The sequence below is a fragment of the Ruditapes philippinarum genome, unplaced genomic scaffold (assembly GCF_026571515.1).
Source record: "Ruditapes philippinarum isolate M1 unplaced genomic scaffold, ASM2657151v2 ctg7874_1_1_1_1, whole genome shotgun sequence".
NCBI classification, from domain to species: Eukaryota; Metazoa; Mollusca; class Bivalvia; order Venerida; family Veneridae; genus Ruditapes; species Ruditapes philippinarum.
Genome location: NW_026863539.1, coordinates 52,090 through 72,924, shown reverse-complemented (window position 1 = coordinate 72,924; position 20,835 = coordinate 52,090). Strand labels below are relative to the sequence as shown.

The 20,835-nt window shown below is 31.5% G+C and overlaps 3 protein-coding genes across 3 annotated transcripts in view; all 3 read right to left on the bottom strand.

The window, feature by feature from the left end:
* Positions 1-222, bottom strand: part of LOC132722400 (uncharacterized) — a 34,399-nt gene extending 34,177 nt beyond the window's left edge. Inside the window, exon 1 of the mRNA XM_060706899.1 lies at positions 102-222. The gene's annotated coding sequence lies outside the window, so the exon portion shown is untranslated. The remainder of the gene's footprint in view (positions 1-101) is intronic.
* Positions 223-7,662: 7,440 nt separating this feature from the next.
* On the bottom strand, positions 7,663-11,506 carry LOC132722398 (sarcoplasmic calcium-binding protein-like). Its single transcript, XM_060706895.1, has 4 exons — positions 11,371-11,506; positions 9,970-10,010; positions 8,974-9,071; positions 7,663-8,107 (listed from the first exon to the last, which is right to left on the bottom strand). Exons 1-4 carry the CDS (start codon positions 11,414-11,416, stop codon positions 7,669-7,671), a joined length of 624 nt encoding a protein of 207 aa, XP_060562878.1. The 5' UTR covers positions 11,417-11,506; the 3' UTR covers positions 7,663-7,668.
* A 5,847-nt stretch (positions 11,507-17,353) lies between these two features.
* On the bottom strand, positions 17,354-20,445 carry LOC132722397 (sarcoplasmic calcium-binding protein-like). Its single transcript, XM_060706894.1, has 4 exons — positions 20,274-20,445; positions 19,542-19,582; positions 18,327-18,424; positions 17,354-17,876 (listed from the first exon to the last, which is right to left on the bottom strand). The coding sequence occupies exons 1-4, from the start codon at positions 20,344-20,346 to the stop codon at positions 17,444-17,446; spliced, it is 645 nt and encodes a 214-aa protein (XP_060562877.1). The 5' UTR covers positions 20,347-20,445; the 3' UTR covers positions 17,354-17,443.
* Positions 20,446-20,835: the final 390 nt, after the last annotated feature.

Below are 20,835 nucleotides of genomic sequence, written 5' to 3'. Positions count from 1 at the left end.
ATGCACAAATAAATGATGATGTATCAGCTATGGAATTTATCGTTGCATTTCTTTAAATTTTAAACAAAAACTCATAAATTTAAATTGAATATATAAAATACCTTGTAAACAAATTACGTCATTCGTCTATTAGATTTAAAAACTTTAAATTCACCATTATGTTATAACAGACTAATTTTGGATGCTGTAATTATTTTTTTGAAACATGTTGTTTATCCTAGTAAGATTCTTTGTTATGTTTGTGTTATTTTGTGAACGTGTGTGCGTGCATGTTTATTTTGTTCTCTCTTGAAACCTAATCGTAACACACCATTTGCTTAAAAACAAGACTATATAACAAACATGAACTCTATAAAACACAAAAATGCTAAATAACACAAGATGATATAAAACGAACATGAACGCTATAAAACACAAAAATGCTGAATAACACAAGATGATAGATAACAAACATGAACGCTATAAAACACAAAAATGCTAAATAACACAAGATGATATATAACAAACATGAACGCTATAAAACACAAAAATGCTAAATAACACAAGATGATATATAACAAACATGAACGCTATAAAACACAAAAATGCTAAATAACACAAGATGATATATAACAAACATGAACGCTATAAAACACAAAAATGCTAAATAACACAAGATGATATATAACAAACATGAACGCTATAAAACACAAGAATGATATATAACACAAGATGATATATAACAAACATGAACGCTATAAACCACAAAAATGCTGTATAACACAAGATGATATATAACAAACATGAACGCTATAAAACACAAAAATGCTGTATAACACAAGATGATATATAACAAACATGAACGCTATGAAACACAAAAAATGATATATAACACAAGAATGGTTACAAAAGAGAGATTGATGTAACGCAAAATGTATAATTATTAAATTCAGTGTTAAGTAGAACCTAAACATATACACGTATACATGTACAATAAATACAGGTTAAAGGTAGAATTTCTTTTTTTAGCTCACCTGAGCATATGCTCAGGGTGAGTTATTAGGATCACTCTTCGTCCGTTGTCTGGCGTCCGTCGCCGTTGTCCGTTCACACTTTTAAAACGACATCTCTTCTGAAACCATAAGGCAGATCATAATGAAACTTCACAGGGATGTTCCTTGTGTAAAGCCTTAACAAACTCGTTCAAAGAATTCCATTCCATGCAGAACTCTGGTTGCCATGGCAACTGAAAGAAAAAACTTTAAATATCTTGTTTTAAAAAACCCAAAGAGCTAGAGCTTAGATATTTGGCATGAAACATCTTCTAGTGAGTGTCTACAAAGTTTGTTCAGTTAAAAGCCCTGGGGTCAAAATTGACCCCGCCCCAGGGGGTCATTGATTTTCCTTATATGTGAATAGCAAAAACTTAAAAAAAATTCTTTGAAAAAAACCCAAATAGCTAGAGATTAGATATTAAGCATGAAACATCTTCTAGTAAGTGTCTACAAAGTTTGTTCAGTTAAAAGCCCTGGGGTCAAAATTGGACCTGCCCGGGGTCATTGATTTTCTTTATAATTATGTGTATAGCAAAAACTTAAAAATCTTCTTTGAAAAAACCCAAATAGCTAGAGTTAAGATATTAAGCATGAAACATCTTCTAGAAAGTGTCTACAAAGTTTGTTCAAATTAAAGCCCTGGGGTCAAAACTGGCCCCGCCCCGGGGTGTCATTGTTTTTAAACTTTATGTGTATAGTAAACTTAAAAAATCGTCTTTTAAAAACCCCAATGAGCTAGAGCTTAGATGTTTAGCATGAAACATCTTCTTATGGTTGTCTACCAAGTTTGTTCAAATAAAAGCTTTGGGTTAAAATTGGCCCTGTTGGGGGGGGGGGAATAATTATTTTTCATTATATGTGTGTAGTTAAAACTTAACATCATGAAACATCTTCTAATGGGTGTCTTCCAAGTTTGTTAAAAGCCCTGGGGTTTAAACTGGCCCCGCTCCAGGGGGCCTATATACAGGTGAGCGACCTATCATGGCCCTCTTGTTTTGAATGTAGAATGTCTGACGCTTTAACGTATTATTCTTAAATAAAAAAGTTTAAAATGTTATAAATTTTGAAGAAAGAATACATTAATGGTGTTTGATATTTCTTAACTTAATATATTTTATTTTTTTTACTTATTATCTGGTTGACAATATGTAACATTGAAGAAAGACGACAAAACGTAAAAACTAGGAGAAAATAGCACTAAAGTCATCTTGTTGAAAAATTCTTCACTGTGCATGTATTTGTATTAGATTTACTTGACAGTCTATGACCGGATTATCATACATGACTATTTGTGAATCTGTCGAAACATAAAAAGCCCATTTTTTATTATCGGATGGAAGTATAAATGCAGACTTAAAATATACAAATGATATGAAAGAAGAAAGATACTCGGGCGTACTTCTAGCTTAAATAGTCTGAATAATATTGCTGTAAAAATTATTAAATTAATATTTACGGCATTTGTATTTGGATTGTTTGCTATAGTGGCATACAGAATGAATTGAGATTGTTTTGCAAATGTACTGCACAAATGGTCTTCAGAGCCTTCTGTAACCATAAACAAATCACTCGTATTTAATATTTGATTTAATTCAATTGAAGAAAATGAATTGTATTGCATTTCGTGGGTCAAATGAGATAATTAGTTTATTGTTAAATGTTGATTTTATGTTAATCATTCTTACTCTTTATTTACCTGGTAGGATTGTTATCTGTTTCAACCAGGAATGTTAAGGCATTTCCCAGCTGCTAGTCCAGATGCCTTTGTAATTCAATGTCAGCGTGATCTACTGGCCCCGTGTTTTCATTTAGAAAAGATCAGGATCAGGATCAAATATTCCTGATTTCATTTTATTGTTTAATTTTACTAACATTACTAAAATCGATCATATTTGGCTAAAATTTAATGGTACATATTCAACACGTAACTATTGCTGATTTGCAAAGAAACAAATGTTGGGATAAAATCGATGAATAAGAAAACAAAAATAATAGGATCAAAATAAAAATCAATTTTAGGATCAAGATCAATATTTTGATTAACTGTAAAATGCCCATATCTTGCAAATATAATTTATTCTGAATTTCATAAACATGCTATTTCAAGTCAAGTTTTATCATGTTAATATAAACCATTTAATCCATGAGGTTACACAATGGAGAATATTTGAGTTTTAAGATTTGATCCTGATCCTTAACTCTTTGTGAACACGGGGCCTGGTATATTGTATTGACTAAACATATTTTTATAGCCGTTAAGTAGTTAAATGAATACACAGGGGGACACTTCCTAAGGTTGTACAGTAACAAAACTTGAACCAAGGAGTTTAAGCTAATAATAATGTACATATTGAAGTTATATAATATAATTGCTTATGAGTAATGAATATTGCTTATGAGTAATGGTTCATGTGTTTTGCACCTGTTTTAGAAATCGTTTACATTAACGAAAACAAAATTTTAATGTGCAAAATTGAAAACATTTAACATGCCTCTACAGCTGCCACTGAAAACAAATAACATTTGTATAGAAAAATTCCCTTTCTGGGATTGACAGAATTTTACAAACTAACTCCATTATTTTCCCTCTTTGGCTCTGAAACCTTAATCCTTTAGGGTCTATTTGAATTAAAAGTTAATCAAATAAAGTGTATGCAAATGAATATCAGAACGAGAATGTTCATGACTATAAAAGGAAGATAATTTAGAATTTGAAAACATTTGTTCATATTGCATCAAAGTAAGATGCATATTTTTTCATTTCTCTCTTAATTTAAGACAGTTGGACAGCTATTTAGCTAAACATTATCTATGATATTAGGATTGTGCTAAGTATTTGTTTTTTTTTAGTTTTACGTCACATCGACACAGTAAAGTTCATATCGCGACGTTCCAGCTTTACTGGTGGAGGAAGACCTCGGGTGCCCTTCCGTGCATTATTTCAGGCACGAACGGGCACCTGAGTAGAACCACCGACTTCAATTACTTAATTAAAGACAGTTGGACAGCTATTTAGCTAAACATTATCTATGATATTAGGATTGTGCTTAATAGAAAGCTGACCTAAAAGCAAAGTAGATCAAATGAAACTATTTCAACTTTATCCCATATTTTCAGTGACAATTAACTGAAAGGCGGTTGTACAACATAATGACATGTCATTGACCTATGAAAGTTATTTTTATATCATATGAAGTTTGAAGATGTGAAAACAACACAAAAACACACAAGTTTTATTAAGAAAGAATATCTTAATCATCATAAAGAAAGAATGCCGATGGTTCTACTGAAGTGGCCGGTTATGCTCAACAAATTGAATTTACCTTGTGATACCTTATGATGTATGAGAAACATTATTTGTCCCAAACATACTATCATTCCCCTCGAGTTCTGTTTTCCTGTCGTCTGCTCCGGTATTGGTCTACTCAATAAATATTGTCAAGTTTGAATCTTTTCCACTGCCAGTGTTTATCTAATTTTGATTTAAACCCATTCACATTTTTGGATATAACTATTTCACTGGGAAGTAGGTTCCATTCGTTTACTACTCTATAAGCGAAGGGCTGGAATGGCCTTATTTTTCAATTACAGAAATGATATGACTAAAACCGCAGAATGTCGCAACAAAATCGACCTATATATTTATTTCAATTTGATTTGATATATCAGATATAGGAGTCCGTTTACTTACTGCGTTGTTCGAGAACAGCATCAATAAATTTACAGATCATTTAGTTGATTTCTTATGACAAAGATTTATCATGTTTATTTCAATTTGTAAATTATACAAACAGCTGCATTCTAGTCTCTGAATGCAGATGTTTTATTCAATCATTTGTTTCAAGACATTATTGTTAAGTTTTTTCGCAGTGGGATGCTCGGTTCCTAGAAATATTTCTTCTTTTTTGTTCTTAGCAAATGTGTTTATTACGGTATCTAAAAAAGCTGCGATTTCATTGGTTATAACAGTTTTCAACAGAACAGCAAAATGTCATAATGACCATGGCTATCGTCTCGGTCAGTATGACATTTACCGGTGAATATCACATCTAATTCAATGGCTCAATAGTCAATAATTGTATAATATGATATGATGATAGTTCAAACTTGAAATTGAAAATGACAACCAGAAGATACGTCAAGATCAAGTCATGAAAGTTAATAAAATTTAAATTTAGGAAAACACTACAGTAAATGCTACAATAGTATAATACATGCGAACAAAATTCGTAGAGGAAGATGCAAACAATAATTTTGAGGTTCTATTCCTCACCTTAAGATGCCATACAAATAATTCTTTTGAGGTTCTATTCTTACCTTAAAATGTTTAATTAACATTTCACGACAAAACTTAATACGTTCATAATTGATAATTGTTTAAAAGATTATAGTTAATTTCAAGAATTTTGGTTGTTCTTTTATCCTAGCGACAAACCCGAAAAACGGCCAAAATGTGATCATCGTGTGTCCGAGAATATTCATGAAAAACTGCCACTACAATATTATATAAAATAATCGTAATATCGATGTTAAAATAAAAGATGTGCTTATTAAAATTGAACAGCACATGTATGCTTTTGAAATGAAAAGTTGAGTGTAGTGAGGAACAACAAATTTGCAAAAAAGGTGCGGTAGATTATATAACATTACTATACCAGTCAATGAAACTGAGGTAGGGTGGGTACATATTTGAATCAAAGGGCTGCGAGCTCTGTGGTATTTTCTGATCTTTGCAATCTAAATCGTACAGTATATCTGTATGTATTTTCCAGTTTATTTTGAAATGCTATAATTCATCTTGCAGGGCACCGAGTTGCAGCGATTGCGTTTAGATTTCTTGCTATAACAGTTTGAGTTTGAAACATACAAACTTTTGCATGACCAGAGTTTTTACTTGTATCATGAAATTATTTATGTTCACGTCTTTATTCCGATCACAATAATTCGAAATTTTACGGAAATAGCCGAGCCATTTTCATTGATTAAAATTATATTCATCCGCGTATTTTTTTGTAATGCATTTATTTACAATTCTATAAGCCAAAGCTACTTTTAAACTTTAAATGCGTGGTTATTTGATGGATACTTGTAACAAAATAAAAATATTTCTTTCTTTCACATCGCTAGTTTTAAGCTGTTTTGAGTACTACTTGTTGTTAGGTTTGTCGGGGAAAACTGTGCCTGAGGTTGAATGTCAGCATTGTATTTCCTGATCTGCGACCAGAAAATAAAATAAGGCTTTGGTGATTTTTTAAAAAAAAATAAAAAAGTAGCTAGATAGTTGTAAAAACCTATCTTTAAACGTAGTTAGATGGTCATTCATATTTGAAAAAAACAAACAACTAAAATAAGTAATCATAAGATGTTGGGTTTGTATCACATAAAAGATGGGTATATATACTTTAGACAGTGTAGCATATTTGAAAACAAAATGGAGAGGTTAGCTGGGGAAAACATATTTGAAAACGTGGTAAGGTTGTAAATAGATATTTAGAAAAGAAAGGTGTCTGGTGGGTATAACGAAATTTTAAAAGAAACATCACTTGTAGCTCTGTCAATCAAATATTCTTTCTAACTAGAATATTTGAAATGAAAATCAAGAAATTGGAATAAAAACTTAAAAACGTACGTCAGGGAAGATACATGATACAATCTACCACAGTAACCACCTATGGTAAGCCTCGACTTTTGGCTCTTCTTTCAATTAGGAAAAATATCAATTCATCATTGTAGCTATTATAATTTATAATACTAAATGACCCACAAGATGGAAACATTTTTATCATAGGTGCAATAAACCTTTTTAGATGTCTACTAGGCAATGTTATATGAAAAAATATATAGGCTCCTTTTTGTTTTCCATAAAATTGTTTGATGTGCTTCTTATAAACATTAATATAAGTCTATATGACGCACGTGACCCCCAAGGGCAGGGGCAATTTTAATCTTAGGGTCATGATTAATATAACTTTTGTAGAATACTACAAATTGATGCTATATGTCAAATATCTAAGGTCTGGGTTTTTATATTTTGATTCAGGAGTAACAAAAGACAAAATATGTTCACAGATTGAAGTGGTTGCTTGAACACTTGCATTCTTCAAATATACAGTACAATGTAATTAGTAATTGACTAGGAAAACTGAATTAAAATGACCACTCTCGCCACTCTCGTCTTCTTCAGTAGGTTTAAGGACACATATACCGGCATGAGGTTTATTGCCAATTGCATGTAACCCTCCCCCCCCCCACTGTATCCCTGAGAGGAGCTTGAATAACGTATAACAGCATAAAATGCTCTTAAGGAGCAAACGCCAACACCAGTTCACACCCAGCTGAATATGTGAGAATATGTTCATGTAAGCAAAGAGTTTGTTTAGTATCAACATTTAAAAGTGAACCTCTTTCTTTTCACTGTGTCCCTGACCCGAGACGGATAGCTAGGGGACTTATAACAACTTACATAGAATGTCATTAAGGGTCCAAAGAGATTGGTCACAGCAAATTTCAGTTCAGACCTATGACCCCCTGGAAAATGATTTATAATCTACAAATAGTATCTACTAGTTGCTTTATTGTAAGTTCTTTTTCCAATAGTGAATGTGAAACTTATGAAGCAAAACTATTGTTTAAATTACAGATCCGTGTATGCTTTTTCGAAGAGATCCGGTTTTGTCTCAAACTTCTCAGTTACAGAGCGTGCGAATTCCGTGATAATTTTTTCTACAGGAATCACTCCGTTTTTTGGCTGAAATGTCATAAAAAATTTCTTGTTTTCTGTCATCTTATTGTGTCCCGCTGCAGCAAGGTCCGTCATGGATTCCTCTTCTGATATAAAGTTATCCCCGTTTACGTCTATTACTTTGCATAATGCCTTTGTAAATTCACGTATCATTTCAGTGAAGGCCTTTTGGTCCAAATCATATCTTTGCGCCATCATCTCTATAAAATCATCTTTCGAGATTTCTTTCTGGTAATTTAAGATGACTTCCTTCCATATCCTATAAAATCGCCTTTTAATGGTGTTCAGTTGCCCATCATTAACATTACCAAGGCGTTCGTAGAAATTATGGCTAGGAAAAAGTAATGAAATATTTGTTAAATCACGTTTTACTACATTTTTAATGATAATTGTCCCGTATATTGTGCTTCTTAAAACATAGTATGATCACCTATTGTAAGATAAATTGCCAAGTTTATCAGAGGGAATAGAGAGACATCTTTAGATAAACGCAGAGACGGACAGAACACGCAACACGACAAAATTGAAAATGAAACAGGCTCGGTATAATTGATCCTGCTCAGGAAAGAACCATAATGACGTCATTATTAATTTAAATAATCATATGTCGACACGTTACTAGCTACTACTAACGTTTTAACACTCAGACCATATATATTATGCTGTATGGAAAAAACATCACTAGAAAGTCCAGAGTTCTTTTGAAGAAGTAATATCTGCTTTTTAGAAGAAGCAAGGTGATACAAATAAAGTCAATTTCCCTTTTCTCTGATTTTGTTGTAATTAACGTTGTTACCATCTTTTGTTAAGTGAAATTTTATGTATGTATATAATTGTGCTTCTAAAACAATTTTTAAACATTGATGAATATATAAAATATGTACTGCAAATATTCGTCCACATTATATGTATTCGTTAAATTATATGCATTCATTTCTTATTGAAAAATTTGACTTAGTCTTTATACAAAATAAATTTTACTTACCTCCCTTTATTAACATGACATGTGAATACTGTAATACCTTAACAAATAATGCTTTTTGGAACGTACATTATAATAATTGATAAATTTTCATTTGAGCATTATATTTATGATATAAAAATCATAAAAGAAATTGAGTTACAGGATCTTTAAGTTAAAGTTCTGCTCTGACACTAATTGCGGGGTTTTACAATAAGATATATTTCTTTACTTACTCAAATTGTTCGAAGTCATCATCTGATATAACCTCGTCATGATTGACGTCACTAAATGTATACCACTGTCCCCATTTTTTAATAAGGTTTCTGCTCGCCTGAAGACAATAAATTGTACTTCTTAACAGTTTAAAACACAGATAATGACAATTACAATTACATACTTACTCCAAAATTAAGAATATTTTGGATTTTCTAAGAAAATCCGGGGATAAAAACAATCTTTTACAGTTAAATCTTTGAAAATAAGTGTTGACGTATTTGTAAAGCTTTAATGCTAAAAGGTTGTATGTAACGAGAGATTAGCTCGGAAAATCCCACATTTGCCGCGTTCCGGTAACATCTATAAAAAAAATTGTCCATTCTACAATCTGACAAGCATTTATACTTCTTAATATATGAATAATACACAAGTCTAGTATGAACAGACGTTATTGTTTGTCAATATTTAACTGAGACATTTGAATATTCAATGACCTTTTGCCGTTAGTCGTCGGATTCCGAAGTAAATTATACGGATTTTAAATTATGGCTGCGTATGTCTTACTTAAAGTTACCGAAGCAACACGTGCCTAAATAGCCCCGGCGATAAGATTTTAAGACTCTTAGATTTTTTTAAATAATATTTTGCGAAACTTGATGAAGAATCGAGAACTTTCCTATCATTAGAAATCAATAAGTAAAATCGAAATGGATTACGGAAACTAACAAAAATCTTAGGTCAATATTGCAGAGACATTGACATTTGCCGCATATAATTGTATTGTGAAATGAATTAGCATGTATGTATCATAGGACAATTCTTATAGTGTAATATATTTTTTTCATAGATGTGTTAGTATGTAACCCGAACATTTAAAGATAAGTTATAAATTGTATCACAGTAGCAAATGCCACAATTGTCAACCATCAAGTTGTCTCATTTTACATATTGCAGAACGAATTATAACTTCAATGTAGTGTTTGTTACTCAGTAAGAAGTATAGTTATATTTACCTTTCTTTCTGGTGGTGTTGAACGGATGAACATATCAACGCCTAAATGTAGAAGTAGAAGAGACAACAAATACAAGTGCTACAAGTCACTGCGGCTCTAAAAGACTAATATTTTAGTCAAAAACTGTTTGCAGAACGGCTTTATATGAAATGGTGTCTATAATGTTTTAATGCTTTGATATATTTGGTATCTTCCATTCTTAAATTCATGGATTCAATCCGTTTGTAAAGCTGTTTATAAGTAATTATAAATAACTAATATACTTAAATATTTATTTTAAACATAATAAAAGGAACAAGCAAAACTGACGGACTTTGTATATGATGTATTGTTATTTTAAATAAAGATGCAACATTTTAATAAAAGGTAATTAATGAATGTGTAGGAAAAATATTCTGTTTAACTTTTTTTGAACAAAAAAAAAATAGCATGAGAATTTTTTTTGAACACTAAAGAACAGACACTGCATCGACATAAAACACAAGTTTTCGTAAAAATGTATCGTTAATTTTCATTAGCCTGTCAATTGCATACTGATTATACGAACAGTAAAGTTCTGGAACATAAAAAGAATACTCAGGAGGTATAGCACAATGTCAGTAATTTCTATTTATCACACACCCGTGCCGATTTTGCGACTCCGTAAATATGGTATTGCACGGCCGTGCATATATTTTGTTCTGACGTCATTAGCGTTATACAAACATAGTGTAATGACGCGCTAAATGTTAGCGTTAAACTATAGGCGCGTCAATGAAAAATGACTCTTATTTCACTTTAAACGGTCCTTATTTTGGGTATGTGATAAATAAAATATTAAATTTGTGTAAGTTCATTACCAAATTTATTGCACTCGTTGAATAAAATAATATTATGCGAGCCTCTTATTCAACTTGTGCAATAAATTCAGTATTGCACTTACACTCATTCAATATTTTTTTTCTATATTATATTCGACTAGATATTGAACTCGTTGAATAACATAATAATGCTCGCCAGGGACTCGCAGTATATAATTTTATTCAACTCTTTCGCTATCTTCAGTCAACCCAATATTGAATCTGCATTCATACAATATACTCTATTTAAGAATTAATATTTAAAATTAAATAGAATTAAAATCACTAAATGTTAAAACAAACAAGACAAAACATATATATTAATGAGTTTCGCTGCATGTTTGCATGTTTGCCATTTCTTTTAAAATAAACTGCAAAATAAAGAACGAGAAAAATATCATTGGTACTAACAGTAAGTCTCGAACCACAGAGCCCTGACTTTTTAAAACTGTTCCCTTAATTATCGTGCCTTTTCGGATGCAATCAAGATTTAAATTTTCAGATAGTGTGTCAATAATGTATTCATAATTTACTAATAAAAAAAACCCCAACACTTACTTACCACTACAACTTAATGCCAATACGATAAGAACTGTTACATAAAGCATATTCCGAATATTATAAATATCTTTCCTAGCAAACAATTGTTCACCGCTTCTCCTGTCTACAAAATAATGCTCAAATGGACAGCAATTTATACGAGCATTTCATTTGTTTTTTTGTCATATTATACATACATTATGCAAAACTGATTAAGTTAACATTTCCAGGAATTATCAAGGCGTCCTGCCTTTGCCTTTTAAACACATTTGATTCATGAATCATACAAAATGCAGTCCCATGTTAAGATGTGAAATTAGACTACCTTAAATTTACACCACATCATAAGCGTCGATATAATTTATTTATAACCGTTGCAATGAAAGTGTTGAATTATGGAAGTTATATGTATAATTAAGCAATCAAAAACATCGTATAAAAAAGTATATCAATATGAGCTGAAAAAAAATTTAAAAAATAAGAATCCCTGAAAAAAAAAGAGCTCATTACGGCAAAACTGAAAATGTTGAAGGCTCGGTTTGATTTAGCCTGATCATGGACGGTACACCGTCCACGCCCGCTAGCACCGTCTTAAGCAGAATTTATCATTTAAACATAAAAAGTTAAAATTTTGAATTTAGAAATATCCGTAGATGTGTTCATACGGCGGTTATCATGGAACCTTCAATGAAACACAATAATGTCATTCCATGAAAAGCGGCTTATGGTCCCCAAGTAATAAAAAGCGTGTGCCTTAAACGAGAAAACAATGGGCGAAACTGAACAAAATAGGGTGATTCAACATTATTCAAGTAGGAATTTTGGAACCACACAACAAGAAAACATGTTGTTTTTTTTTGTAAGAAAAAGATCTATCGATAGTATATACTACAAAGTAATGTGAGCAATATTGCGACAAAAATGATGTTAAATTTATTACATTCTGTTCAAAATTAAAATGATATTTCTAATGACCTAACAATAACATTTCATTATCAATTTCACCCAATTCTAATAATAATCTGTTATTATTTATAACAGAACAAAATTCAATATTATACTTTTGTATAAAAGAAAAAGTAATTATTCAATGGGTGTCCCTTAATGACTGCTAGAACTTGTGATTTTACAGTCAAATTGCACATTTTTGTTGTGGTGATTGAACATTATCATTTTCAACATTACAGTACTGCAATGAATAATGTTTCATCTATGTTCCGTCCGTTAATAAATCAATTTATAAATTCTTTGTGTGTGTTTTTTGTTTTTGTTTTTTAATTGTATATTTTCCACTGTGATTGTTTGATATCACTGTCATTTTGAACTGAATTTAATCAAGTTAACACCATTTAGTCTGTTGTCACTAGTTCGCATATGAAAGATTTTCATCTGTGATGTAGAAGTCCGTTAAGGTTTTTTTTTATCGGGTTTCCCTTTGTCAAAATTTGCATCTATCTAGTCATGTAACTGTCACCTGAATTACTTCACTGCATACAGCATATGCTTGACGTCTTCTTCTCTGACTTAGGCATGGCCAAATACATGTTCAAAACATCCACCGATAAATGCATTAAAATTGGAAATGAACCCAAAGGTGGACCAATATATTTCAAACAGTAACTAACGGAAATGAAGAACCGGGAAGAGAAAAGAAAAAAAACAAGTGGTCTGCTAGGTCAAATCAACACAAAAACAAAACTTAACACGAGCCCCTCCCCGCCTTAAACCCGCCCAAAAATAAACCAAAAAAAAAACTACAAAAAACAAACAACGACAACAACAACAACATTGACAACAAACACACAATGAGATAGAAAGATTTGAGGAGCTTAACTATAAATGAGAAAGAGAAAGTAAAAGAATTAGCTTATAACTGTTTGAGAAATTACATGTCAAGTTGGTACAGTTAAGACACTGCACCGATATTATTTACATCAAGAAAATTAGTTGGTTGGTATTGGCAATAATGAAAAGGAAACATATATACAGAAAGAGGAAGAAAATATAAAGAGAGGTACAAGGGAAAATGCATGTATCCGGGTTAAGAGATCGTGGCCGCACTAGTGAGGAGCGTGATTATAATGTTCTTCATATTCTTATACCAGAGGGCATGCCCATAAATATGACTACAATTTATCGAAAAACCAGAAAGAGAGCTTAACTGATCACAAACAAGAGATATGGAAAAGAGCAGGAACTTTGTAAAGGTAAAAGTTACAGAAATGATAGAGGTATATGTAGCGACAGTTAAACAAGACAGTGAAGTGGAAGCGGGCAAACAGATTGGAGAGTCAAAGGCAAGAAGATAAAAGAAAGATAAGAGGAGAAAAGTAATTTCAGAAAAGACAGCTAAAGTATTGAGGAAATTAAAGAGGAGTCACTAGAAGAAAAATGCACGGAAGCAGAGAACATGTAGACTTAATGACTGTGACAGTAAATGAATTCAAGGGAAGACAAAGAACGACGCTTACTTATAGAATGATTAACTTGAAAAAAAACCCAGCAACAATGGAGGTATTAAAATCATAATGGGAAACAAAGATGACAATAGAAGAAAATGAAGCAAATGAAAGAATATTTTAAGATAACAGTATAAGATAGCTAGTAGAACAACAAAAAGACCAAAGGCAATCAGAATTCGATATTGTAGAAGGATACAATTATTAAATGGGAAATACTACACTATTAGTTTAGAACATAAGAGTATTTGATAAGTTCTGGAGTGCTACAAGATTAAGAGGTCGACACAGCAAGAACATTCGTATCGTTTCTTATGCCATGAAATGTGTTAACTTTTAAATTTCAATAATATATTTTGTTTAATAAAAAAAAATGAAATAGCAAACATAGTGACCTTTTGAAGAAAAGTTTTGATATTTTTTAAGATAATACGTAAATGTTTTAATATGACATATTATACTGACATTAATATGGTGGCATTTTGTTTTAAATGGTGGAAAAAGTTGTTGCGCTTGTGTCTGTGTCTTGTAATTTAGGCACGTTGTATTAGAGATCATATGTAGCCGGCCGGATAGCCCAGTTTGTCTTCTGACGGTCATGGACTCGAGTCATGGTCAGGCAGTTTCGATCAGGGTTAAGAAGTGGTTTTTCAACTGAATCATGTTTGATTCACTCAACAGATTGTTTGAAATTAACAACGGCAGTATTGTATGATTGATGCTTTATATTTACAAAAGACATTTGAGACAGTTGATCACACAACACCGCACATGCATTTTCAAGCATCTGGCATAGGTTATTCTTACCTGGTTCAAGTCTAATCTCTAAAAGACAGCAACTGGTGGATGTGGCTGATCCGAGTACATATGGTGTCCCCCAGGGGTTCTTTTTAGGTCCCCTAATATGTCTTATATATGTCAATGACATGTCTGTAACCCTAAGCAATTAGCTTTCATGATATGCTGATGACTCCGGTATCCCTGTATCTGGTAAAATAAATCTGAAAAATATTCTCTTTTATGGAAAGAGTCTTATAAGTAATTGGTTAATTGACTATAAATTGTCTTTACATCTTGAGAAGACAGATCATCCTAGCCTCAAGGTCACATACAATGGTATTTAAAAAAATATACATGTTCTGTAAAGTACTAAGGTGAAAGTCTTGATCAAATATATTTCGGCGTCACTTTTGATGTTTTGCATCAATTCTTTTCTTGTAGCTACCTGTATTTACTCATGCCATTTTCAGCTGCATCATTTGCTATATTAAATATTTAAACTCATGTTGCAAAGTTATTTCACTTTTTTCTAATTGATATTGTCTTTTGTAATTAAGTTAGTAAAGCATTATTATTAAAATTACATCTCCGCTAGATTTCCGTTATTGTCAATGTCACAAGAATATTTTGTCATCTTTGGTTCATGAATTAAACGGCCAGTAATATTGAATATCATTTTACAATTTGGAGGCCTGCTGCTGAAGCATGTTGACCACGTGAATATCATTAGGATGATCAGTATTTTTGAAATCATATAATATACATGTATATTTATCACGAACTTTGTAAGCAAACCATCTGCATTATACAATGTTCTTTGTTTAAAGAATTAAAATGCGTAATAATAGCCTACGATTCTTTAATGGATCACATGATATTTATTCGTTGTTGATAATTTTCTGGGAAGCTTGTTTTGTGGACAGATGTTTCATTTTATAAATTCATTTATGTTATTATAATTGTTATACATTGTACTGCATCACAAAGCATGTATATTGATCAGGGTTTCACATTGTCTTTACTGAATACGATAATACGAAAGATCGGCGGGGACATTTCAACATCATGAATTTGTGAATTCACAATTTTAACTTCGTGCATTCACGTTTTCAACATGCGAAATTCACGAGTTCACGATTTCAGCTTAATGAATTCACGATTTCAGTTTCATGAATTCTCGAATTCAATTTCACTAATTCACGAGTTTAACTTCAGGAATTCAATTAAATTAGTCAATTCACGAAAAAGAAATCGGGAATCGATGATGTTGAAATGACCTCACCAGTCTTAAGTATCTGCTTTGCCTTTTCATTTCATTAGGAAAAAGCAACACATTGTTCTTTATCTTCATGGGTTTTGATTTTATTTTCATAATTAAGAAATATTTTTCCTTCGTGTTTAAAGTTTCATTAGTAATGAGTTTTTTTATGATATTTACAGTTACGTACGTGAGATATGTATCGTAGGTGGATCTACTCAGGTACCCGTCCGTGCCTGAAAAAAATGCACTGAGGGGCACAAGAGATCTTCCTCAACCAGTAAAGCTGGAACGTAGCCAAATGACCTATAATGTGTCGGTGTGATCAAACAAAATATGTATCGTGTGTTGGATCTCTGCTTAAAACTTTTTATTTAGTATAGAACACGTCGACTTGCTTTGTGATCGCATATTGTTTTTTGTTGGAAGTTGTGTTTTGATAGAACCAGCTGTATGATAATGTTTTCAAGAACATGGTCAATGTTTAGCTAATTATAAACTAGTTAATGATTCATAAAAATGTCATATCCTTACATTACAAGTTTCAAACATATAATGTTCGCATATATCTCGCGTTTTCATATTTAAAAGTTAAACCTTATTTACATAAGGAGGTAAAGCCATTTTTACGCACAAAAAAGATATGCAAAAGGTAGGACTTTAAGATTTTCACGTTCTGCATAGGGAAAGAAGCAATGACGTTGTATTACATCATAGCAATTGTATCAAAGCCTACAGCCACTTTAGAAGTAAAATATATTTAAAAATGTGTTTGTAAATGTTAACATATTTTAACGCATATTGCATATATGACTGCAACAATTTTAAAGCATTTTCTGGATATACGAATACGTTGACTTTCATTTTAGATTTTCTAATACAAATAAATTAGCAAATGACTTTGTCATAGTCAATGCTTCATTTTTTAATTTTTCTCAACCCTTTTTTCTTGGTATAATTTTTACACTTATCATCTGGTTCAAATATTTTATTTTGTTTTGCTGACTAAATGATGTACTTTGTCTGAAAAAGATTTTTTAGCAATGTTGCATTGTTCTTTAAAATGATAGAATAAGGTATATTTTATGGCTTTGATTTGCATTTTTGTTTATATGTGTAATGGAAGACTTTGATTTGAACATTACGATATTTCAAATTGTAAACACTGAATGGAGTGCAAGCTACCAATTACTGGAACTTGTTAGTCTTGTGTGCAGAATCCCTGTTTTTCCATCAACAATGTAAAAACCAGATTCTTTACGGTGAGAACCTGTCATTTTAAAGACTCTACTGTTAACATTGTAAATAATAGTTAACACTAAGTGTCATAGCAGTTGACAATGATTCTAGCCAATTGAATACTTTTTACGCGGAGGTAATTCATAACGATAGTCAAACCATAATTGATAGGAACAAAATGATTTAATAACGAGGTCATTTTATTGTGGGAACGGAACAAATGAGGTATCAACCCGATTATTTAATATTTTCTAAATGCAACTCATCTAATATAAAATAACTAACATTTGTATCTAGTTTTTACTTTATTTCAAGGAACGGAACCTTTTCAATAAATGATTTGAACTTTTTTTATATGTTTATATGTCTGATTCGTATTCGTTTTTGAAAATATCTGTTGACTCAAAATTCTCAGTTGTAAATCGTATAATTTCAGATATTATTTTTTGTACGTGAATCTTTCCATTTTTAGGCAGAAAGGCGAGAAAAAATTCTTTAGTCTTATTACGGTGTCCTACTGCAAAAAGGTTCATCACGAATTCCTCTCTTGATATGAAGTCATCTCCGTTTATGTCTACTAATTTGCACAATGCCAGTTCATATTCTTTTATCATATCAATGAAGCCAGTTTTGTCAGCTTCAAATCTTTGCGTCATCAATGCTGTGAACTCATCTTTCGAGATTTCTTTCTTGTTATTTAAGACAACCGTCTTCCATAGCTTGAAAAACCTAACTTTTTTGGTCTTAAGTTGTCCATTATTAACATTATCTAGACCTTTGTCGAATATAAAACTAGAAAAAATAAACAAAAATATTGGTTTTTTTAGCATTTAGATAAATATTATAAATATCAACACCTAATATTGATGAATTGCTCATTCCCACAAATTGATACAGAATATAACTATTATTGTCTTATTAATAAATTGAAATTGAAATATGTAAACGAAATAATGCTAATTATATACATTTCCTGTATACTGATTTACCATCAATACGCCTATATAAAGACGAATTATTACATGACGACACGTAACGCTACTTACTACACATGTATTTAGTACGGAACAATTAAGATACTTTGAAAAGCTCTCAGTGTGAAATAAGCACTTGTGAAGAAACTGCAGAAATTGCTCGACAATTATGGTATTGCCATTAGCCATTTTTCTTATTCAGAGATACAGTATTGCCCATTTTTTTTAAAAAAAAGATGCTTTTGATTAGAAATGTTTCCACACTTACTCATATTGTTTAAACTCGTCAATAGATATGACCCCATCATAATTAACATCGAAAAAGGTGTACCAAAGTCTCCACTTTCCAATAAGGTAACTGCTTGCCTGAAGATAATAAATAAGAGGTTAATACACGACAGGAGAGGGCCGGAAGGTGATAATCGGCCCGCAAAATGAATAATGGACACGAGGGCTTTAGCCCGAGTGCCATTATTCATTCAGGGTCGATTATCACCTTCCGGCCCTACTCTGACGTGTATTAATGTCTTTAATACACTTGGTAGATCTAAAAGTAGCATTTTTAAAAAACAAAACAAAAAAACAACAACAAATACTTTGAAGTTCTTTCGTTGAAATTCTTGTCTACTCTTCTACTGTTCTGTACAGAGACGTTTACTGTTTGTGTGTTCAAAGCAGTAGAATCTAGAAGCAAGTTTTATTTTCATTTTTTTTCGGGATGAATTTGTCGTATTATTTCTTCAAATTTCAACAGTAACAAAAATGTGTTTGTACTTAATACGCTTGACTCTCATAATAGAAATAAAGCGATTCGTGCTGACAACCTACTTTCACTTTTACCGTTTACTGTTTGATGACGTAAAATATGACGTCATTGTTTCAGTTTGTGCACGTGCACATGTTCTGCGGGCTGATAACTAGTTCTCGGCCCCGGGCTGCAAACTCATAATAGTCACGTGACACTCATAATCAGTTGAAATCATAGGCAATTTCTGTACTATATATAGTAACAAGTGTATTAATGGCTTTTATAATTCAATGTATTCTAAATATCAAGTCAGACAATTGAACATCAAGTTACATTGTGTACAGAAATCTGACTTCAGCTTGATGGTGAAATAAATAAATCTATTTTACACTTGAGTACGAGACATAAACATAGTGTCAGCCTCCAAGTGACCCTATCATTTTTTATCTACTCAAGAAAAGTATGAAAGCATAACACAGGTCCCCTATGTAACTAACGTTACAGCAATATAACTTTTATGTATTGTCTATTGATAGACAGGGATACTCAGGCAAAATAATGACAAAAATATTAAAATGATCTCATGTACTCATATTACGCTAAAAAGACATTTTTATAGCCTAAGCATGTTGTATCAATTTTGTGGACATTTACAGAATAATGAATAAAACATTCAAAACGAAGAAATTATTAAATTTTGCGTGTGTCTCCCTTTAACAATTTAGTTATATTTACCTTTCCATCCTCTGGTTCGGACAGAACAGAAACCGCAGCAGCTTTTAGAAGTAAAAAGAAAAATGAAATTTGAAAACAACTTGAAACTGTTCATCTTTAAAGCTGCACGTCTTTAGATGAGCCAACATATTTCAGGAAAATCAAACTTGAGAAAAATGTACTAAAATTTTAAGAAAGGTAAAAATTAATTTAAGACCCAAGGAATATTTTACATGTTATATATGGTTAAAGACATCTTTTGCAGTATTAAATCACCATATTTCTACTGCGTTATTAATGCAGTGAGGGCTGTTTTTGCAATGTGTGACCACTTTTTGGTCATTTTCTTGGATTGTAAGTGCCGATTGCAATATGTAAATTGCTTTATTTGTCCATCTCACAATATTTTACTTTTAATTTAAAAATTATATTTCCAAAATTTTCATGAAACTTAACATGAATCGTGAGGCGTGCTGATTTAAGACTTTTTAACGCAAATCATTACTAAGTTGTATAACAATTAAATAAGCGAAATTCCAAATAAGAACTGACATATGGTTCGGTGTCTTCTTCTAATCTTGGATAACATATGTGTTAAAAACGTCCTGTGGTTTTTACAAAACGAAAAACAATGTAACAATGTACATGTCGAAAATTGTTTTATCTGAATTGACAAGTTTATGATTTCTATGGCTCATAACGCTTCACAGACAGACGATAGCACCGGATTTGTTAAAAGAAGAAATTACTTACCATTGCAAATTAAAGCCAGTAAGATATTGGCCGTAATATAAGGTATTAGACACATGTCGACTATGTCCTTCATTAACAAATGTATACAACTAAACTTATTCTCTTTATCTCCCACTCACTATTTCTTTATCAATATCGCTTAACTGTAGAGGAATCTATACGAGCACTTCACTTGCGAACACGTTTTGTTCCAATATACCACTAAAGATTTTTTTTTTAAATATTCAGTACTTCAACTATGATAAAACAACCAAAACATGTAGTGCATAAAATATTGTCTTTCATAAAAATACACAAGAAATTTTAAAGGTGTTTTTTTTCTTTACTGTGAGTAAAACATATTGAGATTCCATTGTATGGAATATCGTCAACTTAGTGCAGTAACGGGTTAACTCCTTAAAATTATATAAAGAGTCAATCCGTAACTGCACTACTTAAGGTGAAAATGTATGCATTGCAAAATGAAAATCATGATTACACTAAATACTAATTAAGATTCATATGCAAAAGAAACTTGATAAGAGAATTAATAACCAATTATTTTAATGTATACCGTTACAAT